The 24,227-nt window shown below is 44.6% G+C and overlaps 1 protein-coding gene across 1 annotated transcript in view; it reads right to left on the bottom strand.

Moving 5' to 3' along the window:
- RCOR1 (REST corepressor 1) overlaps window positions 1-24,227 on the bottom strand; it is a 56,567-nt gene that overhangs the window by 7,712 nt on the left and 24,628 nt on the right. The window contains exons 3-7 of the mRNA XM_019551155.1: window positions 21,020-21,072; window positions 16,002-16,163; window positions 13,282-13,400; window positions 9,993-10,071; window positions 2,325-2,519 (exon numbers count right to left, since the gene is read on the bottom strand). Coding sequence (XP_019406700.1) covers window positions 2,325-2,519; window positions 9,993-10,071; window positions 13,282-13,400; window positions 16,002-16,163; window positions 21,020-21,072 — 608 coding nt within the window. The remainder of the gene's footprint in view (window positions 1-2,324; window positions 2,520-9,992; window positions 10,072-13,281; window positions 13,401-16,001; window positions 16,164-21,019; window positions 21,073-24,227) is intronic.

Here is a 24,227-nt window from a genome sequence, read left to right as displayed (position 1 = left end):
AGGGTGGCTAGGATCTGGAACCAACTTCCAAGAGAAGTGGTGCTGGATCCTACCCTGGGGGTCTTCAAAAGGAGGCTGGATGAACACCTTGCCGGGGTCATTTGACCCCAGTACTCTTTCCTGTCATGGCAGGGGAGTCGGACTTGATGATCTGCTCAGGTCCCTTCTGACCCTACCTACTATGAAACCCCACCCACCCAATCTCCCTGTCCCAAGAAGCCAAGCCAGGAAATGGGCGAAATACAGCCCATGGGGCTGAGCCCTGCCTGTGCCCACCTGGGGCAACCTGCGCTGCATTCCCACCTGCACCTGCTGGCCCCAGGCAGCGCACACAGCTTCCCAGCCATGTTACTGCTGCTGCAGCTGCCTTGGTACTGCTCAGCTCCTCCTGCTCCTGCAGTGCTGCCCCAGGGTGCAAGGCACCAGGTCCAGGCCATCTTCCACTCACTCTGCCCACCCAACCTAATGAGCAGTCACCTGCAGGTGGCCAAAGGGGTGGAAGGAGGCCAAGAGCTGGGGCTCTGTCCTTTGAGGCAGGAGCCAATGGGCGGCAGCTTTCCTTGGGCCTGGAGCAATGCAGCAGGAAGAGGAGGAGAAGGATCCACTGGAGGTGGCAGGAGCTGAGCAGTTCCCAGGCAGCTGCACTGGGAGCAGCCCTGCCAGAAAAGCTGGGGCCAGGGCCAGTGTGCACAGGCTGCCCCAGGCAGACCTTACCCCCATCCAGCATGCTGTGGGGGCAGCTGCAGGCTGGATGGGGGAAGGGCAGAATGCATCTGCACCTGCACTGCCAGGGTTAGTTCTGTTGCATTTGTCTCCTGCCTCCACCCCTTGCCTTACCCTGGGCCGGCTCCCAGGACCTAGCCCTCCCTACGTACACTCCCCCCCGCCACAGTATGAACAAGTAAGATTTTGTTGAGCCATTATGCAATTACCTCTGTATACACTACTTAAAAACCAATCAGGACAAAAAATATTTTTTAAAGTAAAATGTTGCAGTAGATGCCTGATTTTTAGCATACAATTTTTTTCTACCCATAATTTGTTAAAATTATATCTTCTAAAAGATTGTGTGTCCAGCCCTTGACAGCTCACCAAAACTCATTAAGTGGCCCTCCAGCCAAAATAATTGCCAACCCCTGAGCTAAGCTCTGTGCTGATGGGACAAAGCTTTAGGAATTGACACAACAGCTAATTAATAGCTACTGCGTGAGTGGTAGTGATGGTGGGAGAAGGAAAGCATGATGCTATCCTTTTGTGGTCTGACTGGCTAGCACAAAGATAACGTGGGAAAATAAAAAGTCAGTCTGTAAAACAGGAATTGTATGGGAAAGGCATGGGAAGGGGAAGAATGCTATTCAAAGTAAAGGTGGAGTTTTCTGTTCTGCTTTGCTTTTGTTTTTTTTAAAAAAAAAAAGATTACAAGGCAGAGTAGGAGCTAATGAATGTTGTCATGAGAATCAGCAGCTACTTGCTATAACCTCTCTTGCTGTTCTGTAACCATAAGAGCAGATAATGCTGTGTAGTTATTCACACACCAAGGGTGGCAGCAGATTACTGTATTTACCTGAATCAAAGATGATTTCAAATTTAAGATGACCCCTTAATAATAAGACTCCCTAATTATACATTTGTTGTAATTTTCCATGCGTAGAATCTAATTATTGGAGAGTTATCTTAAATTTGCCCCAATTGCAGATGTGGGGAGAGCGGAGAAGCACTCTGACCCCCACTGTTTAATCCCCCTGCCTGCTCCCCCATCCTATGCTGCCACTTACTGCAATGTGGCAGTTCTGGCTTTGGCTCTGGCTCCAGCTCCAGCCCTGGGCATGAAGCAGTGTTTTGGATCCTAGCCCTGGGCCTGGCCAGCCCTGCAGCAGTTCCCCTGCCACTGTAGTCTCCCCCATGCTCTGCACAGCCCAAGGGATCTTCCTCATGCTCCCCCCTCTTCCGCAACATGCAATCTCCTCCATGCTGCTCATCCCCTCATCTACCGCATAAAAGCCACTGAGCCCCAGCCATGCAGTGATACCAGCAGTGACAGCTTCAGCCCCAACTGGTGCCAAAACACGGCCCAGACCAATACTCAAATCCAAAACAAGGCTTCCTCCCTCACCACACCTCCTTAGGAGGGAGACAAGACTGCACGAAATCATGTCATCTTGGATTTGAGTAAATATGGTAATTAAAGTCACACCATGATATGGACTATCACAGTTGAGCATCAAATCCCCGAGAACAAATGCAAGTAGCGACTGACAGCAGCCCCTTTTAGGTTATAATTTTAAATAAATACAGCCCTGAGTTGTAACCAGATTAATTTGTACCTGCCGCTTTATAGAGACTAATTCCATATCCAGTTGTCTAAGTACAGTAGTAGCCGCAGTTGCATTGGCAGAGACTGCCTCCACGTCCTCTTGAGAAAGAAACATTCCTTTGGGAGGTTTCCTCTTGGCTCTGTTTTTAGCCTGTGTACTGTGCTTCTCCTTCTTCACCTGAGGGAGGGTCTCAGCTGGTGGCACCTGGGAGGTAGGAGACATTTTGTGCATAAGTGGTATACTGACAGAACACACAGCAGGCTCCTGGTGAAGTTGCCAAAAGGTGCCTTAGTCACCAAAGAGTCTAAGTCAGTAGCATTTAAGACCCTGTTTTCAAAAGAGACTTAAACCCATAGTCATTTAAGTGCTTTCAAATTTTTCCTCTGCTCTCAATTTTTCTGCGGTGAGCACAAAGAGAGCCGCAGAACAATAGATACTAAGTTCATGCGTTCTGATGAGGGCAGCAAGTACACAGGGCACTGCATACATATCGTTCTTTCCAGACACACAAGAATACAGGTTTCTTTCATAATCTCTTCCCTTTTCTGGCACAGATGCCTCACTTACAATCAGTTGAATGTTTTTGGCCGTTTGTAGAAAAACAAAATAAAACACTCCCCCACTTCAGAACCAAGGCCCAATATGTCAATTTAACTCAGTACCAGAAAAAAAAAAGGAAATTCAACTTGTTGGGGTTGGACAAACACAACAGAAAGGCTTATGGAGGCTTTGATTCTCTCTGTAACTGGGGATGGGGAGAAGAGAGCCAGCCAGCCAGCTTTAAAGCTAAAAGACAACTGAAGTGGCTGCAAAATAATTCTTAAGTCGTTTTAAGGCCTTTTGAACTAGTTTCATTTTCATGTAGAAAGCTGATGAACAGATGTTTCATTAGAACAACACGGTTTTGCCCATGTAGTCAATTCAGACTAGAAAGAATCTGTGGGGACGGAGTAAAACACACACCACCTCATTTTTCTACAAAGAATTGCCTATGCTGTTTATTACATGCAAAGCTACCTTACAACCCCTCTCAGCAGACTACAACCAAATCCCTTTAAACTTGCCACCACTGTGGCCAAAAAGAGGTTAAATCTTGACTTTCAACAAGAACCCTGTATGCAGGATCAATTTATTGTATAGTGATCTGTAAACTACTAAGAACATAAAACCAAAAGAATGAGAAGACCGATAAGAGAGGCTCCAACACTGGAAATTCCTGAATTTCCTCATTTCCAAGTTAAAAGTGAAAGTTGCAAGTCTAGTTAGTGCCACATCTTTTTCTCACCTTGCAATGACTTGTAACTTCCCTGTCATTTGCAGTGTCTTGCTAGCAAACAATTATCTTTAAACCTAAGATTCACGCGTGCATTCAGCTATGCCTTAAACCAACAAGGGGCTGAGAACCAACCTCCCCACCCCCACAGTGAAAGGCACAGAAGCTGGCGATGCTCACAACTTTGTAGAAAAAGACTGAAGACCAAATGCCTGCTTCAGCTATAGGAAAAGTGATATTTGCTCCTGCTATTTGAAAAGTTGTCTATTCCTGAGTTCCCCTACCTACTCTTGGCATGCGATGTCCCAAAGGCAATGTCTAAGCCAAGGGTGGACAAAATACAGCCCATGGGCCGAATTTGGCCTGCCAAAAAATTTTGTCTGGTCTGTAACAGGTCCCTCAGTCATGCCAGCCCAGGTTCTGTGGGCAGGCTGAGCTGCATTGGGGGTGTCTGGCTATACACAAGTGGGGTGTCAGCCAAACTCACTTCCCAGCCGCCCCAGTAGTAGCAGCAAGTTACAGCTGCTGCTGCCTGTGCACTCATACCTGTCCACCCTGCACCCACTGCCAGGGGCAGGACCTGCACACGTGCAGCCATATGGTGGAGAAACAGTGCCTGGAAGCAGGGTAGGCAGACAGGGACAGGACTGCAGGACAGTAACAACATGGGGCTCAGGCCCAGGGCAGAACCACGATTTGCTGCTCACATGTCCCTGCAACAGGCACTGGTTCTGTGGGCAGGGGCATGCAGGGAGCAGATCTGCTGCAGGCCCTATGCAAGTCACTACCCTACACTCCCAAACCTGCCTTTCCAGCTCTCAGATGCAGGTCCCCGACTACCTGTGGCCCTACCTCGTCCACCTAGCCACATGCCCTGCTCACATGGGTCCCAGCAGGTTTCCATGGAGACCCCAGGATTACCAGGCAGTGTCAGTGGAGGGCTGGGGCCCACAGCAGAGCTGCAATCTGCTCCCTGCGTGCCCCTGCCCACAGAACCAACACCCATTGCAGGGGTGTGGGCAGCAGATCGTGACTCTGCCCTGGCCCCAGGCCACGATTCCAGCCCTACCCACCCATCTCACTACTGGGTGCCACTCCCTGCCCACAGCACCATCCTAGCCATCCAGTCAAGTGTGGAGTAGAACCACATAGGGAGGCGAGAGTGGTTTTGGGGACTGGGGAAGGTGTGCTGACCCAGCAAAACTCCTTAAGTGGCCCCCCCAGCCCAAACAATTGCCCCTTTGGTAGGGGGAGTGCAAGAACAGCAGAAACATACTGCGAGCAAAGTTTTACCAACGGAAGTAGGAATGAAAATTTCATATTCTGCTCCCACAGCTGGAGCTTTGATGACCAAGTCAGGTAAATTATTCAGAGTAGATTAGAGGTTTCAGGTTTGTGAGCACGTCATCTATATACAGAAATTCACAGGCCTAGGCCATAATCCAGTGAAACCGAGTCAAGCTGCAGGATGACAACACCAAGCACCTGCAGCGTGAATATCCCAGCAGCCTAAATAGCAAGTGTGTATTGCTTTGTAAATGAAAACAACTTCAAATGGTTATTTTACCACGTTCAAGGAGCATCTATTCTATGGTACAGACAGGGAGCCAGGGTTCTAGCAGAATAGCTTTTGACTGGGCCTTGAGGCACTTGGAGTTAAGATATTATGCAGGCTTTGAGAACTTTACAAAAAATACCTAACCTGTCTGGAAAGCTGCTGCCTTGTGGCCACAGGTATCTCTTAGTGGAATTAAAATCAACTCAAGAAAACCAGAGAGAATTTGAGTATAAATAGTGTTGTCAATTTCTGTATTTACATGTTGCCATTGGTGTACACGGCACTTCAGGCACATGACAAGGTCCCTACCCTAGATCTGAGGATTTAAATACAACTATTACACCATCTCAGACACAGCAAAAAGCAAAGAAAAACAATAAAAGGGACATTTCCAAGAACAAGCGACTCAGGGGGAGGGAAGCTGCTCTGTACTGTACTATGAAGTCATGATTGCACATTTGCATTAAAACTGAAAATACAAAAAAGGAAGATACCCCTCAAGTGATCCCCAAAAGAGGAAACTCCAAGGTCAAGAGCTGACTGATGATGGAGAAATCCCAGTATTATCTAACAGGTCACAGTGATCCCCTGAGTCTCAGAGATGACAAAGATCATTAGGGAAGGGGCAAGGCAGGAGAGAGGGTTTGAGGTTTAATTAAAGGGACAGACTTAGGGTAGCCAAGCACCACTGCAATTAGAAAAACCAGACCAATTCATTAAAGAGGACTGTAATGCTGCAGTGAGAATGTGCCCCCCTGCTGCATTCTTCTCCTCTCGTGAGAAATTTGGGATTCAATCAGCCTCAGGCTCAAGTACTGCAATATCAAACCTAATTAACTCTGCACAGGCTACACAGATTGCCAGCTTCAATTTTCCTGTACAATCACTGTCCAGTAGAGCCCTCAGAAGGCATCCTGCCATTGCAAACATTGAGTGACTGAAGGTGGTCAGTGACTTGGGGTGGCTTAAGTTTGGGGAGGGGAGAGGGAAAGAGCAATGGCATAGATCAGCAAATTTAAGGGAGCAGGAAATAGTTGAAATATGTATTCCTATACACAGAACTTTACTACTAAGGGTCTTGAAGTAAAAAAATTGCAACCATCTGTTCCCTATTATAGTGCATGCAGATACAAATTAACTGCGACTTTCACCAAGCACTCCTAAATCTACAGATCACTACCATTCTCTCTTGTACCGCACAGCCATGATGAGCCAGCACTTTGGCGTGGGAGAGTGGTAACGGAGAGTGACTGGATACATGTTCTCAAATGCATAGCATCTCAATGCAATCTCAGTTTGAAATCTTAAGTCGCTGTGTTGTCTTGAACAAAGCTTGAATTTCTTGTTATTTATTATTTATGAGAGACGGACAATACAGAAGAGACTCAGAGACCAATACAACTGCAAATGGTATGAAATAAAATGAAATGTCATTGGGTGTCTATTTATCTCGAAGTACCATAGCAAACTACCAGTCCTCTGCATTGCACTAACTGTACTTAAAAGGTTTCAAGAGGTTTTTTGCAGGGATGAGGGGATTTCTGTCCACTTAAGCAATTTATTTCCTTTTTAAAAATGTAATGCTGTGCCCAGCATTCATAGGAACTATTATAAGAGTAAGAGTGTTCCATTACTAGTGTTCACCCTTTATGAGAGATGGCATTTAAAAGGAGGAATTGCAAATACTGGGGTCATTTGACCCCGGTATTCTTTCCTGCCATGGCAGGGGGTCGGACTAGATGATCTGCTCAGGTCCCTTCCGACCCTAGAAACTATGAAACTATGAAGCATTCAACACCAAGGTAGCTTTTAATTGCTCTCAGCCCCAATTAGTTGGCTCTGCCATGTCGCAAAAGTCCTAAAATCAAAACTGCAAGGACCCTGTCAAGGCATTCCCAAATGCTTTTCAATGTTATGCTGACAGGTCTCTTTCTGTAAGGAAAGATATCCCTTCTACCATTCAAATCTCTCGCTCACTGTTCACACTCATCTCTAACATTATGCTTGCCCTGAAGTGCCAAGTCTGTGACATTAGTTTACTGGGGTATAGGACTGGCACATTTGTTTGGGGGCACAGGTGGAAACAAGCCACCAAAGGATCAGACTTTGCAGGTGTGATACCAGTCAAAAGTTGGGCCTACTGACTAGCACCTCATTAACAGCTAATGGACTAAACCCTTGGCTAGTGTTTCACTGTAGTCAATACGGTATTTCTTAGATCTCAGCCATGCCTTTTCATCTGAAAGTTCAGATCATGAAAATGCAGCTCCACAGGCTTCAGAGTTCCAGGTAGGGGCTGGGGGTCACCCACCTGGGCACACTTGCAACTGAAGGTCCAAAACAATGAGGTTGTTTCATGTACTGCAGTACCTGCTTTACTGACTGCAGGCTTAACACATCTCGCTGACTTATCTCCTCTGGCAACGACAATATATAATGCCAAATTCAGCAGGTATTCTTCTACTAATCCTAATGGAGTTAAGCCCATCACATACCAATGGTAAACTGGGCCTTAGTTTCTACTCAAGTAAGAACCCTCCATTGTGGGAGTTCAAAGGCTTATTGGAATGTGGTTTTCTATGAAGGTAAATGCTGACTTGCTGTTTCACACCCAGCCTGTGCCTGCTGAAGACAGCATGAACCACATTTGTTTCTTCAGTGGGAAGAGCAGGAGGGCTCCTTCTGCAAAGGCCATCCAAAACCCCACTTAAGTAGTCTGACAAGGTTCTTTGAGTAAATCTTTTATTAGACCAGCTCAAATAGTTGGAAAAATTCTTTGCAAGTCTTTGGGTACAAATACCCCATCAGGCTGAGGAAGCATGCAGTGTGAGAACTCTTCCAATTTCAACCCGATTAGTCTTAACTGTAAAAAGGTGCAACAATAGAAGAACAAGGATTCAAGATTAACAAAAAGAGAAATATATCTTGGAAGAATTAAGCTATTTAGCAATGAACAGTGAATTTAACAGATAACTTCAAAAAGATGGGCCTGCAGTCGTTAATGTATGTTCCAACATCAATTACAGGCTCATAGTTTAAATCTTCCTAAGTGTTCCCTCCTTGCAATTGTCTGTTAAACACCACAGGGTAAGTTTTCACAAGTGACACCTACATTTGCACACAGCCACTCTCAAATGCTCCTCCTCTGCCCATTTTCAAACATAAACTGAGGGGGAAGGAACTGGAAGACCATTTCACATGCACACCATATACTCCATGCACAAAACTTTGAAAGGCCAGTAAGGCCCTGTGATGCAGAAGCAGGGGGAGGGACACCGAAAAAGGTTCTCTCATTTGTAGTTCATGGCTTTGTGTGAAATCCAAGCTTCTTAGGGCCCTATCCAGATGACTAGTCTAGACACTCATATTTAGGCTTTAAGCACTCCTAAAGCAAGGTGCCTCTTGGCAGTAACCCAAAACCACAAGGCTAAGCACCTAGAATCTCCACATAGTCAGTGAGGAAGAGAGTCAGGAGCTCTGAAACAGGAATCCAAAGGCCAGCCCAGGAGCTGAGGAGGAAGGCACCTATAAGCTAGTAGGAAATGGCTGGCTGAATCCTACTCCCTCTCAGAGCCTTACTCACAGCTGCACTTGAGGCACCCAAAGCCTACACTAGCACCCAAAGGTACACTAGCACCACCAAATCCAATGCAAAGCACTGCACCCCAGCCACCCTCACTCAAAAATACATGCAGAGGTGGTATCCCATTCTGCCTAATAGCTTACTAGCTAGTCACCCAGGAAGTGAAAGACTGGGATTCCAGGACAGGGGTGGGCAAAGTGCAGCCCACAGGCCAGATGTGGCCCACCAGGCCATTCTATCTAGCCTGCAGGGCCCCTAAAAAAAATTTAGAAAATTAATACATCTGTCCCTGGCTGCCTGTCACACAGCCCTCAATAGCTTGCTGAAACTCAGTAAGTGGCCCTCTGCCTGAAAAAATTACCTGTTCTAGGCCCTCATCCACCCAAGGGGATTGAAAACCATACCTCCCACCTTCCTGGAAGGTGCCTTAAGTACTAGGCTATCATACTGGCTGGATGGGACACACTCCATCCCTTTTTTTGAAGCTTAGTTATTGAGCAGAGAAGGTTGCAGACTCATGTGACCAAGAGAAGAGCAGACAAGAAACCCAGTGCATTACTATGGTGAGCAGGGTGTCTACACATGAGGTCTGGGTTCCAGTCCCTCTACTCAGACTATTTATACCTCTATTAGACATTCATTAGATAAAAGACAAAAATAACCCTGGCAGCAGGTTACACAGCATGTGGTCGCCACTATTCCTCCCCCTCTAGCTTTGGAGCAAAAATGATCACAGATACAGCACTCTGTAGTGAACTGAATGCTCCCTAAGCAAGTGAATGAGCTCTGTAAGCAAGTAACAGATTGGGGACATCAGTGGGTTTAAGCATCTCCCCACCTCTGTTCTGAAACAGAACTTGGAGGGGGAAGAGGATGAAATTAATTAGACTGGGTTAACCAGAAGCCAAATCAGGGTGTGGAAAAACTCCACACGTAAGCAGAGGTACCTAATGAACCCACATGCATGCATGATTTTGCAGCTGTTAAGGCAAGGCTGACCTAGGCTGCTTTTCGTGACTTGTGTGCCTAGATTCCAACCAAATGTCTCTTAGGTGCCTAGCAGACAGATCTGGATCTGGCCCTTGGCTTCTGTAATCAGAATTGTGTGTCAGTATTGCTCTTGTGCAATGACAACTACACGAAGCACAAATAAAACACTGGACACGGACAGCTTATGAGAAACAGTAAAATTGCTCCCAGTAACCGGTGAACACTTTCATTGGCCTTCTATATAGCAGTAGGAAAAAAAAGAAATGTATATACCTCCTTTTTGCTCTCCTTGTTTTGTTCAACTTCAATATCAATAGGGTTATTTCCATTCGTTTCCTCCATTTCATCCTCACTGGAAGACAAAAAAAATAAGACAATACCATATTACTTGGCAAATTTTTGTTTCTCTATAACAATATGCTGACAATCATGCATGGATACAACAATCAGGCTCTTTTTCAGATGAATTTTAAAGTCAATTACCCCTTAAATCCAAGCATAATAAACCCACTACACTCATAAGCTTTTACAAAAATGGGTGGTATATTTGAGTAGTATTAAAAAATGTTTACACAAAGGCAAAAAAGGCCACAAGCATTTGCTGGCTGGGAAAGAAAACTAGTCCCTGAACGTTTAACTTCAAGCAACCCACGCCAACAAGGATACAGAATTAAAACAAATATCTTGAACACGAATTTCAGATGATTATTTAAAAAATAATCTAAGTTTTACCACCAGCTGGGCACAGCTTAGTTCTTGCAGCAACCAGCTCAATGTATGTTTGGCACGTGCATTCAAGTCACCGTTAGGATTTTTTCAGGAAGGAACTATCAAGTGCAGAATGGTAATTGGGATGAAAACTGACATCATATTGGATGTGACTGTGGAACATCTGGCCAGTTTGATTTAAAATTCCAGTAAAAATAAACACATTTGGCTACAATTCCCATTAAGGTACATTTCCATGCATTGTTCCTGTTTTTCCTATGCTGCTGCAAGTAGCTGCTTTGTTCAGTGTGGTACCCAGAAAGTACAGAAGTAAACCAATCTGGAGTAATGAACTAATTTTAATATTATTTTTTAAGGGGACCCAGGAAAAAATAATCATCTTATTTTTTTTCCTCAGAGGACCCAGGAAATTCTGCAACCCAGGAAATTAATTATTTTGTAGCAGTCATGATTAGATCACTGCTATTTTCTACAAATCCTCTTAAAATCTCTAGAGTGCACAGTCTGCGTTGACCAGAGTCAATCACTTACCTTTTTCATTTAGTTTATACTTTATTACATGGTGAGAAATCTGAATCCCTCTCCCTCCATCCCCTTGCCTGCTCTTTGTCAGAAAAAGACACATTTCAAGACAGTCTTAACTAAGTTCCATTTTGAATATGTTTGTGCAAATCTCTGTCCAACACAAAGCCAACTGACAGTCTCTTCTGTGGCTGCAGTTATGGTTTAACCATATTACTTAGGTGAGCACGCACACACACACAAAAATCTAGGGTTAGAGCCTGATGAACACCAACTGGAGAACAGATTTTGAAATGACCAGGGACATTGGAGGTTACATGTGAAGTCATCATCTCAGTGTTGATCAAGAATTTGGGAATTCCTCTATTTTGTCACAGAACAGCTTATCAGCACCCAAGGGTCCCCCCATAGCACTAACGGACAAGGAGTGATGGGTTGAGTCCTCAGCTTTGCTGCCAAGACAACTGCCAAGGGGGGCCAGCAGTGCTAATAATTTGTGCCTGGGGAGTCACAGAGCAGACAAATGGTGGTCTCTCAGCAGTATATTAGTCACAACTTAAATAAGTGCAGTTCAGATCATAAGGGAACAATAATGGAATATAAACTAGCTTTAGCTTTCAGGCATCTCAGCCTCATGCTCAAGCCACTCATGCAGCACTACCCCTCTTCACGGAGCATATTGAGACAAATCCCTTAATTACACTACCTTATTAAAAAATGAACAGCCAAGTTAAAAACCTGCCAACCCTACATGCTCTTTAACTTTCTAAATATGGAAAGCCAACATCTGTGATCCAACTACTTCTCTCCAAGGCTGTAAAATCATGTGTAGGAGCCAAAGCAAGACCTTCCTCTGGGTGTGTCTAAGATGCTGTAAACTCCCAATGCAGAGGCACAGACTAGAAAAAGTCCATTTTCTGGACTTTCGGGTCCAGTTTTGTTTGGTTTGCATAAACAGGCTGTTTCAGAGGCCAAGTGAAACCTAAACTCCACTGCATTCTCAAACAATGCTTCTTCTAGATAATTATTTCGCAGCTCCCACTGATTTAAAAAATCTCTACACGTTCCACCACATTTCTAGGGATAAAAGAGAACCCTAAAATGAAAGAAAGGTTCAAGCCTAAGGAAAGCAAATCAAGTAAGAGAGAAGCTGTTTGGAAACCATATTTTTCCCTGCCTATTCAACCGCTGTCATAGATGCACCTGCAAGATGAAGTGTCCTGCCCGATGTGCAGCATGACTCTGAACTCCACCAGGAAAATGGGCCCCTCCCAGAAGGATCTCCAAGGCATATGAGACAAGGCTGGGGCTCAGCAGTCCTGAAGCAGAAGCCCTTTGAGGGAAGGTTTGTGCAAAACATTATTTAAATTGGGGCTGGTATCTCCAAAGTCATATACCAAAAAGAAAGGGAAGGAAAGGAGGCAAGGTGACCCTTCGGGGTATGTGGACAGTATTTTGGAGTAGACTAGGAAAGACACCAGCTCATAAGGACAAGAAATACCTTGAACATAGCAAAATAGCCACTGCTGTGGTGACAACCACAGACAAAGCTGCTGAGAACCTCTACAGTACATCCACATGCTGAGAAGCCATGTTCCAAAGAGCTCCCAAACCTGGGCAAGGCTCCCCAAGGGACACCACAGCTCAAACTGCACTCTTGGTAATAATAACCAAGATTTGGGGCCAAACCTTGCAGGAGGGCTCGGGGGAGATCACCTGTCAGGTTTCAGCCACAAGGGAAGGAGGTGACCATAATGGGTACCAAGCCAAATCAGCTGAAGTTCACCAGCCTAAGGAATCTACAGAGTGCCAAGCATATCCACATCCATATAATGAAAGGATTTTATCAGAGTGACCACACAATCCTCATCCTCCATCCTCCGTCACAAGGCTGGCCTACTTGACATTTCCAAGCAACAGAGAATTTATCCCTAAAACCCATCATGCCAGTAGCAGCTTTCTGCCAGGGTAAACGTGTGAAAGAAAGGATTGCAGGACTTCACTGTCATTCTATCACATTACATTCAGAGCTTGAATTTGCCCCTAGTTGCCTCTGTGACCTCCCATGGGAGAGGAATCAAGAGATACAAGGGTATTGAAGGAAAAAAAAAAAATATAGCTGTTAAATTTTGTGACCACAAATTCCTGTTGGTTGTATTGGTTTAAAAAAAATAAATAAATAAATAAGAAGGCTTAACACCAGAAAGGATCTGAGGGAAACCCTAGCTTTCTTCAGGCTATCAAGCATCTGAACAGCATCATAAAGATATCTAGGTGTGGCAGACCTGGCCTTTCCTGCTGCAAAACATACCTTTCTTCACGTTCCCTTTTTTGCTTACGAGCATGGCGGTCCATGACGCTGGTTTTAGTCCTTGTCTTTTTCCAGGAGTAGTAAAATTTCACCAAGCTGGCTATTGATTTGTCAGGAAGCTGGAAAACAAAGGTGTGTATTTTTTGAAGGTTGACATCACTTGGGTTTCACCTACCTTAGATTTATTTTTGGCAGATGCTTTAACAGGTAGCTGGAAAGTCAGTCAGCATCAAAAGGCAAGAAATGGCCATCCCTACTCTGGATTCTCTCAAGAGGGACCACATGCTGAACATCCTCCAGAAAGGCGCCTCAGAGAGAAGCAAGAGAGGACATAGCATTTAACTACAAGGCCCATATCTAGGACTCCAGGCAGATACCCCCTCTGCAGAAGGGTATCAAGTGCAGCTCCAGCAACAGGCTCTTGGAACAAGGTTAAACAGCAAACAGAGGCACAGATAGCAAATGCAGCATCCCTGAAGTGCAAGCTACTTTTTACATACATCTTTGATGTCTGGTTAAACAGGATTATCCAAGGAATTCACAGGATGAAGTCTATTAAAATCTTGTAACAAAGGAGGCTAAGATATATATCACTTCCTTCAACAATCTAAGATAAGTATGTAGCAAGCTGTAATATATTCAGTTCTCTTATCCTAATTTCATTGTCCCATGTCTACAAAATGACAACCACACCTTAGAGAGAAGTAAAATTGTATTAATGGTGATTCTTAGTTTTGTTTGATGTGGTTACCTGCATCCTGTGACATTTCAGTTCTGTAGGCTCCTCCAAGAGCTGCATGCATCATGCCTACTACTTCACACCAGGTAAGGCTATATGCAATGGTAATGGTAAATAAAGGGCCCGATCCAATTCTCAGTTGTGTGAGAGGGCAGGAGAGCAGCAGGTGAACAGAGCCCATTTTATTCAGGTATCGCAATTTCAAAGTTTGGCTTTTATTAGCTGTGTTCATCAGCAGCAAGATTCTGTGCAAATTTTAAGTAGTTAATAGCTCCAGTATTGTAGGCCTGGCGCATAGACTGTCAATGCAAATCTCTCCGTCACTGTGGAACAAGTTTCAAACCTTTAAGGGGTGCAAACACTGTCAGCTTCCAGACAGGTATCTCCTGGTACCTACAGGCATCCCAGCACAATTACAGGTATGAGGCTATTAATGATGCAGCTAATATAGCTACAAAATAGGACTTAGGCATCGAAAACACTTGCACTTGCTCTCTGTTAGCACCACAATCTGAATGTTATATTTCAATACAAGCGACTGTCAGAGACAGTCCTACAGTCTTAAGTCCTACAGGGCACCACATGCAAAGTAACATAGATCTGGGCAGGACTTCCTGGCTCACTAAGTCCTGTCCCCTGCTGATGCAAACAACAGCAGAATAATCCCTTTCATATATAGGAATTCTCAAAAAATATTAGCATTAATGTTAATGTCTCGTAATGTGCATTCACAAGGGGACAGATGGATGGTATTGCATGTTGCCAGAAAGGCTAATTGCTTTATTATAATCAGCCAACACAAAGAGCCTTTTGCTATAACTGTGTATATTAAATACCTAGGGACTTGGGGGGAGGGGAAGGAACTTCACACACTTGCACTTCAGTACTCTGATGATAGTCAATAAAGATTGCCAACTGCACAGCCAAATCCTATAATCTGGAACAGTGTGGCTGGATGTCATGTTACAGGCCTGCATGAGAAGTTCCCTGAGGCAGAGGAAAACAAACCCTAGAATGATGATAAGCAGCCCATCTTACAGCACAGAAGCCATGGTTTGCACTACTGAGCAAAGTCAACAATGCACAAGCACTGCACTACGGTTCTTCGCTGCACGTTTTACAAGCCAAGCAGAGACCCAGCGTCAAGCACACTGCATAGGTACGAGCCAATTCTCTCAGGGTCAGGAGCGTCTAATCAAACCCAGGAAGTTTTACCTACTGACTTTTGATCAAGACAGACAAGTATCCAAACCAAGTTTCAGCTTTGTGCGCCCAACTCAAGGGCTGTTCAGAGAAAGGTACGAGAAGTTTTGGTAATGGAATTTCATCTTGCTCTCTTCCCACAGTAAATAAAAAGATTTTTATTCCCCCTCCCCAAAGGAAACGCACAGTTTTCAGCCCAAAAGATAAAGATTATGAACAACTAATATTGACAAACCTCTACTATGTCACTGACCAATGTCCACGTTATACAACTTTGAATATTAAGACTTATGAAATACTAATACTGATAATAAAAATAATAATTATTATTATTATAATGATAATCATTATCATCTAAGAAATGTGATTCTAAAAAAAAGGAAATAAAATCCCAGAAGAAAAATTCCTGGGGCCACAAACTGTCCTCATTATGTATGTTTGAGCAGGTGTATGCAAATGTACATATACCATGTTGAGCACAGGGTCTGAAACCTGTACTAAAGCCTCTAATGACAGGTATGTTGCTTATTGTACTGTAGTAAGAGTGGCACGTCAAAGGCACTTGCATTTTCATAAACAGAACCATTTCTTGAACCTATAAGAGTCAGGCTCTATAAACAGACTCAACATCAAACTAAGTGTTTTCTAGGACTACTTTCAGAGAAACAGAGTAATGAAAGGAAGCAGAAATAATGGTTCCTTTCTACCTCAAAATACCAGATAGCATTTCAAAGACCTAACAGTCATTTCCAGCTTTAATTGTTATGATCATACTTACCATCTGTTGAATTCTGTGAAAGGTTTTCCCATGGAAACTAAAAGCCTGTTCAAACAAGACCTTATCTTCCACTGTCCACTCATCAGGGAACGGAGTGAAGTTCGGCAGGTCAGCCAAGGATTTCTCGATGTTGTGCTTATGCCAAAAAAGCATTCCAAGGGCCTGAAAGGAAAAGAAACAGGGTGACACAAGAAAATGGAGTCACAAAGTATCTGGGGAGAAAAAAAACAAGACGTACATCAGATCTTACACGAATGTAAGTAATCTGTGGTTTGGGCAGTATGCAACAAGAGCTACAATTCTGATCACAGATATTAACTGCTATGAAGCTGGAGCGACTCAACCAATTACAAAAAACTGATCTGACCACCTTCTTCTGGATTCTACAGATTAAGTGAAACCTGGAACATATCATGTAGACAGCAAAAGAGAACAGAAGAGCTATGCCATTACCAAATGCTGCAGCTAAGGAAGTGAAATCGATAGACGCTAGAAAAAGCTTTGTAATGAATAGGCTGGAAATGTGAATTTACAGCCTGTTCCTACATCTCTGTGAAGCCTATAAAGAAACAGAAGAGTCAAGGGATGATATCTACGGAGTCAATTCCATCAACCACAGTTGTGGAAACCTGTAGCAGGAGAAAGGGGAATGTAGATTTTTGGTCGTGCTAAATCTCCCTGCTAATGAGTCACACCCAGAAAACTAAGCAAGGAATAAAGGAAAGGTCTAGAAAGCATAGGCTAGACCAAAACTACACTAAAGGAAGCACAGGCCAGCCAGAGCATGACTTCCTGCTCATGCTGGTGTCCCGTTATCTTCTATTCAGCTGGGAGGTTCGTTCTGGGGGCGGGTAAGTTCTTTATTCACTGGTGGGGCAGCCCCTGGCAAAGCTGGGCCCCATCTTGCTCATTTTGGCGGCTGCTTTTTGGGGGCTGCTTCCACTCGAGTGCATCTCCTTTTCAATATTGCAACCCCCAGTTTCCGGTTCAGACATGAACTGCACACACTGCACTCCTACCACCTGCAAACGTTTCTCCTCATGACTTCTCTGAAGCATTTTAACAGAGTGACACTCAGAAGGTGCATGGCTACCATGGGTTCTGACACACTGCTCCATCCCCTTCAAGTTTCTTTTGTGCCAGTGACCAACCCAGAGTCATTTCAGGAGGACCTGACTCCAAGGTGTTAAAAACGTGTCAAATGCAATTTGCAGCTTGTTTTGTAATAGCTGTTGAGTGAAAACGATCCTGGATCCGCTGACTAAAATGGAACAGAGTAACCTGCTTATCATATGCAAAAACTCCCCTACTGTGCAGTTTCCTCCCATCCATTGAGGCTGGCAGCGTACCTTTAAGGCAGAGGGGATTCCCCACCCAACTATGCTATGCAAAAATACAGTTCCTTTCTGGGCACCAACTTCACACACAAAGACATTCTCCAACAGTATGACTGTAACACACTTGCCATGCCCATCCCTCTTCCTCATGCAACAAGACTCTCCACATTAAATATCTAGGTAACTCCACCCAAACCCTCCCCTTCAGGCATTTCCTTTTGCTGCAATAGAGACGACAAAATCTCAACATGGGATAGTTTGTTAGATCTCAGGAGTTGACAAACCCAAGTAGACAGCTGGGTGAGAAGAACTTAACAGGCTAGCATGGCAGCACAGAAGAAATCTTATAAGTATTAAGGGGTTTTTATTTTGTTTAATAAGATCCAAGTCTGCCTGGGCAACTTCCTGCATGACCCCTGTTCTTTGTTCAGTGAAACACGCTGTATTGTGAGGGAACATTCTGGGAGGGCGTAAAGCAGTAAATATGATTATAAAAGGGGAGGTTGGTATATACCAATCCTAACAAGGGGCATGGAGTAGAATAATGGTTTTTCTCACCAGCCCTTAAAGCTTGCAGTATTTTAAAATGTAGACACGGCTATCAGCCAAAACATGTTCACATGTGCACAGGTGATCTCCCCACCAGCATGATCAGCAACATTGCTGCCAAGCTCAAAGCCTTTTTATCCATTTCTCTTTCTGTAGAAGGAGTTTGCACTCCTACACGTGTGTGAGCACTTGCACTCACTTGCCCCACCTTGTTCATTTTCATGGCTTAGAGATTAAGCACTGCTAAGAAACTCTCTAGGCTTGGGCTGGCAGGCAAGCCTAGCTAAATGCCGACTTGGCTTCAGAGATCTCACAGGCAGCTTTCTAGCCTGCTTGCAGCCAAAGACAAAACCGTTTCATCTTGTTGCAGCTTGTGGGTATGCTGTGGCCCTATCACCCCCACCCCACCACCATTAACAGGTCAGTGTAGGATCCAGCCATAGGGAAGAGGTAAGAGGAGACAAAACAGGGGAGCAGCAAATAGGACATGAAGCCCAACAGACTGCCAGACTCTAAGGTAGTTGTCTGGCCTGCCAGAGAAATGTCTGGCTGTTTCCTGCTCTTGCCTCAGCAAGCTGTTTCTGAAATTGGTAGCAGGGGAGGAAAAGTTCCTCTAAGTCACCGCCACCTCTGCTACCTTCATGCAGTGAAGGCAGTAAAGTCTGCCAGGGCACTGCATCCTTTGCCAAGATCTCCTAGGCCTTATTTATGATCTAGGCCTTGTAAGTTCTCCCCTTTTTTAGACTCAAGAAACCACAAGCAGCATAAGGCAACCTCCTCCCTAAATTCTGTGAATTAAGTAGCATCCCATTTTCAAAACGAAATCCTATTTAATTAGAGGGCTTCTTGTAATAATTCCAGAGAGGCCAGGTAGCGGGAGTAGGGTAATGGGCAGGCACGGACTGATGCCACAGCACCGTGGGTGACCATCATTCTTTTAGGCTGCCACCTCCGCTGCGCCCCATGGGCCTAGTTCCCAAGAGGATACATGTTTGGGCAAGTGCTAGGGCAACAGCCATGGGCCAACAAGCAGTCAGCAGTGAAAAATCCTCAAGCTGGTGCTTAGGTTTGAGTGGTTCCCCCCAAGTGTCCCAAAGATTCCCACGCTGTACATGAACCTGATGATTTACTGAGAAAAGGGAAATGCATGAGGAAGTCTCCTTGGGAAAGGCCTTTTCCAAGATACAGGTTGCACAACGTGGGTGAGAAAGTGCATTCACTTGTTAATATCTGCAGTTATTTCCTAGTGGGGTTGGGCTAATCCAAAACATGCCGTGAAGGAGCTGTGGAAAGTTCCCTCCTATTTTCACCTGTCTGAGGTGAGTCACCATGGAGAAATAGAAACAGGGAAACTGCCACAGCAGAGCAGACCATCTGTCCATGCATTCAGACAGGATACCGGACAGCAGCCAGTGCCAGGTGTTAGACTGCTCCGTGAGAGTGGCATCAAGAAGAGGCCCATCACAGATGCAACTTCAGCCTTAAATAAAGGCATAATCGTACTTCTGAAACGCATGTTCAGATTCCTGGACAGGGCTTTGTGAAGAACCCTTTGCAGCCCTCACACTGCGCAGTGGGCTGTTAGGAAAGAAAGAAGCCACGAAAAAAGAGGCTGACGGGAAGACAAATTTCTTCAGCACTGAAATGAGAAGAGAGCTGGACAGAGAGCAGCCATTCATTTCACAGGTCTCTGTAAGCCTCACAGTAAACAGAGAACTATTACCAGCCTGGCTGATTGCAGGCTCAAATCATGACAAGTGAATAGGGTGAGAGCAGTTGAAGAGCTTAGCAAGTGCCATGACAAGCTGGCAATTAAAGCTCCTAGTTATCAAGCTTAATGAATCAATGTCCCTTAAATTTCTACAATGTCTACCTACCTCTCCCTCCCCACTGTCCCACCCGAACTGTCATCCCACCCACCACAGGCACAAGCTGAGCAGGGGTCAGGAACGAGGTGGGGTTTGTTTGTTTTTTTAAATTAGAACTCAGCTTTTTCTTCTTTTTGTTTCTAAAAATATTCGGCAGTTGCTGTTAACCTGCCTTAGCTTTGCTACAAATGTCTGGCAGATCTTCATCTGCTTATGATGTGAGCTCTCACCTTAGCCAGAAAACACCTCTTCCTTCACTATGTCCTTTTGTGTAGCTAAAGGAAAAATGTGGCTTTGGTCATCTGAGCACAACCCCTTCCCCTCTAAATCACTTATCTTTTGCTCTCATGTTTTTTGCACAGTTATTTCACTGACACCCAAATCACTGTAGACTTGATAAAGCCCAAAACCACTGGTTTTCAAACAAGGATATACATATCCCTGGGGGGTACACAGCATTTTGCCAAGGGGTATGCACCTAAATTTTAATAACAGCAGTGGAGCTTCTGACTGGTTAGTGCACAGTGAGTAACAGCGTTGCTGTGTGCCAATAGTATCAACATTTGCTAAACAGTGAGCAAATGCAGAGTTGTGTCAGGTGTAGGGGGTACAAGCAGTAATATTTCACAGGTAAAAGTCAGGTTGTAGAGACACCACCTCAATTCTTGATATAAAATAGCAGAATCCAGCCTTCCACTTTCCTCCCCTGTTCCTATGTAACTATATACAAGGTACACTACTGAATCCAAAATGGTTTTCCATGTGCATGAAGCTAGTCACCTGTCTCAGCATTTTTGTGGATGGGCTACAGGTATATGAGAGGAGAGAATGCACACACACAAAATCTTGGTTTCAGTGAAGGAACTACAATGTTGTCATGGACAATGGTTTCGCCCCTAAACTTTAAGCAGCCTCCAATAAAGAAAGAAAAAGTGTTCAAGAGGAAAAAGTGTTTCACCAAACAAGATCAGTCAAATTGCAATGCTGAAGCCCAAAATCCCACTGGAAATAAGAAGACAGCTTTGCAAGACATCACCAAAAGTGCCCTTTGTCCTTTTAATGATTATCATTGGCAGTAAGGATGAACTGCGTGACCCAAGAAAGAAGCATATCATTACGCTGATGAGTGATAGCAAAAAAAGCTAGGGGAGAGGATGGGAGGAAAGGAAAGAGAACCATACTCTGACTGTTCACTCTAAATCATATTCTGATACCTATTAAAAATCCACTCTAAAAACAAAAATTCAACAAATTCCTATGTTACCTGTTCCATGTTGTATCCATGCTTCTCTTTAGCAATGGCGATGTATTCATCCACTGAAAAAAAATAAAATCAAGAGACACTTGTTTTGAAGATATTTTGTATGCAGGTCTCACTCCTCCCACACCCCCCACCAACATTTCTATCTTACAACCAAGATTTTATGTAACCTCATAGCTCAGCATATAAATACCAAGGAAGAAACCAAATTACCTCTTACTCAAATTGCTTACCATAATGGTTTTTCAAAAACTTGTAGGAAGACTTTACCATCATTTATAAACTCATGCAAGCAGTGCCAAGGACAACCAACTATGAGGGGCTTTTTTTTTTGGGGGGGGGGGGAGGGGAGGGGAGTAATTGTTTGTTTATTTAATATCTCCAGGAGACTAAATTGCAAGCATTACTAATCATTCCAGGGACAGAAAATACATGAGGGGTTTTACCAGAAAAAAGGAATTGCTTTAGGTACAAGATCTCAATTTTTGCCTTTCTGGAACAGGACGGTGCTCTTTCAAGCTGCAAATACATTTAATCAAAATCCATATTCTTACAATCTTGTCACATTTGGTCATTAGCTAAATGCTGTTTAGCTTTTAAGCACCAGTCTCATTCACTGAGCCCATGAAGACACTAGTTATCACAACATTTTAGTTTAGAACCAGGGTTTTATATATCAAGTATTTTCAGTTCTCTCCTTCTAACACACACAGATTTAAAAAAAGAATATTCAATGCTTTCTAATACTACTTATATCCAATAGCATTTCACAGTCATTGCAAACACCTTTGCAATTTTTCCAATACCTTATATCTCAGTAATTTGTCCTGACCAAAAACCCGCACACATGTTCAGACCTGAAATAGCTTTTAACCTCTATACTTGAAAAAAGCTGGTCAGGTCTGTATTTTCACAAGTCTGTAAAAAGTTGATTGCTTTAAAACTGGAAGCTAGACTTTCCATTAGACAGCTTGTTTGAAGTGACTGGGCTAAATTCACTACCCATGTCAGTCACACAGCCTTCATTCTGTCCTTATGTGCTTAAGTATTACCTGTGCACAGGATGGATGATAAACAAGATAGTTGTCTGTGGGACCACTGACCTGCGGGTAGCACTAAAGAGTGCATTTCAAAAGAGGCAAGGAGACTACAGAAAGCAAAAGAACTGTCTTGTAGTGAAAGCCTGTTACTTGGGACCTGCACAAACTGGGCTCACTCAATCCCTGACAAAGGCTATGGTGTGTGGGGACAAACCACTTAACTCAAAAATCAGTTGCCAAGAATCATCTGTTAGTCCCCCCCACCACAAACCTCCCAGAATTTCCTTTTGCCAAACATGGAGGGAGTGCAGTTTTCGGAAGTACTGAGCACTCAGATCTAAGCGAAGTGGATGGGAGCAGAGATAAATTGGCATCTGTAGAAGGAAGGAAGGGCCTTGTGGGGGGCACCCAAGCAGATTAAGTTGGGCACACAAAACGTAGCCTCGACATCAGTGCCTCAGCTCCCTCCATTTGTAAAATTGTGGTGATTTGTCCCTATTCCACAGGATCTGTGAAGAAAGCTTCATGAACACTTGTGACAGAATGAGTACCATGAAAGTGCTATGAGGAAACGAGTACTTCCACAGGCAGTGATGAACTGAACAGCGTGCAGTAAAAAGAGGCATGGGACCAGAGAGTGAGAAAAGAACAGAAGAAATATTAAACTGCTGCATCATTTGCCAGGTTTACTTACATCCTCTACACTGAAGGGAGACAGAAGGCTGGACAGAGTAGATCCTACAGAAATTATATGATCATGTGTCACTTCAGACTGTACCTCAGTACATATGCATGAGCAAGCAAAACAGAAGTTCACAGCAGCCATGCGACATTTCCCAGCCTGAGCACTTGACTTTGCACCTTTGACAGATATCTATTTTAATACTGAAGATATCGCACACAAATCATGACATGCTTTATGCAAAAGGCCCCAACCAAAAGAGCTGGGTTAAATACCTGAGCTGAAAATCTTAAGGCAGGCATGGTTCTTTGAGTGATATCTTTTATTAGACCAACTGAGTAGCTGGAAAAAAAAAGTTTTAGGCAAGCTTTTGGCCGCAGTCATCCTTCTTCAGGCGTAAGGAATCTCTGCTGGTCTGAGACTCCAAGGAAAATCTTAAAGAATGTACTAAGTTCCTGAAAACAGACTTCACTGCATTAACCAGCTTTTACTGGAGAAAAAGGATCTACAGTTCCAGATAATATTTAAGCATTTTTATCCCTGAAGATCTATAAAGAGCAGAAATTAAGCACTCTCCCTTCTAATATTACTGTTTAACATCCCAACTGCTACAGAACAGAAATTTAAACTGCCATTTTTTCTGGCCATTAAAGCCTATTATGCAGGGGTGGGCAATTATTTGGCCCTGAGGACCAGATAAGGAGTTTTAGGGAGCTGTTGCAGGCTGTACCAGTATTGGCCTCTCTCCCTCCCTTCCCAAAAGCTCACCAAATGCCCCTATGTGGGACGGGGGCCATTGGGAGGAACTGGTGTGGGTGTAGGTGGTATCTTCAGCTTCCAGTCCACCCTTCTACCCCAAAAAGGGGCTTGGGCACATGCCCTGATCCCCAAGGGAAGCTGCTGCCTGCATCTGCAGCTGATGCTAGCACCTGACCAGTGCTGATTCTGGCACACAAGCCAGGAGCTAGTGTAAGCTGCAGAGCTGTGCTGTAGGTGTAGGATGGTTGGAGGGGGGAGGGGCCCCCCTCCAGGCCATCTCAGGCCTACATGGAGTGGCCGCAGTGGGGAGAAGCCACAGGGCAGCCCCAGCATGGGCTCCAGTTGCTGCCACTCATCATGGGCAGGACTGCCTCCATCTCCCTCCACCCCTCCCACCCAGCCATCCCGCACTTACAGCATAACTCCACAGCTCACACCAGCTCTCAGCCATGTGTCAGGTGGGCACTGGCCATCAGCTACGGATGCAGGCAACTGGTTCCCATTGTGGATCAGGGCATCCTCCTGGGTCCACAAGTGATGCTGTTGCCCCTGTCAGTCCCCATGGTCCCTGGCAGTCACCCCGATCCCTGGGGAGAGCCTGCAGGCAGAGTCCATAGCTACTGCCAGCATGCACCCAGCACTGCTCCCAGAGTGTGGGGCAGGAGCTGGTGTAAGCTGTGAACACAGCCAGGATTGGAGCCAGGACATGCCCGCCCACCTGGCAAAACAG

Source organism: Crocodylus porosus, unplaced genomic scaffold (assembly GCF_001723895.1).
Source record: "Crocodylus porosus isolate Cpor-Errol unplaced genomic scaffold, CroPor_comp1, whole genome shotgun sequence".
In the NCBI taxonomy this organism is placed as follows: Eukaryota; Metazoa; Chordata; order Crocodylia; family Crocodylidae; genus Crocodylus; species Crocodylus porosus.
This window is presented reverse-complemented; position numbering and strand designations above follow the sequence as displayed.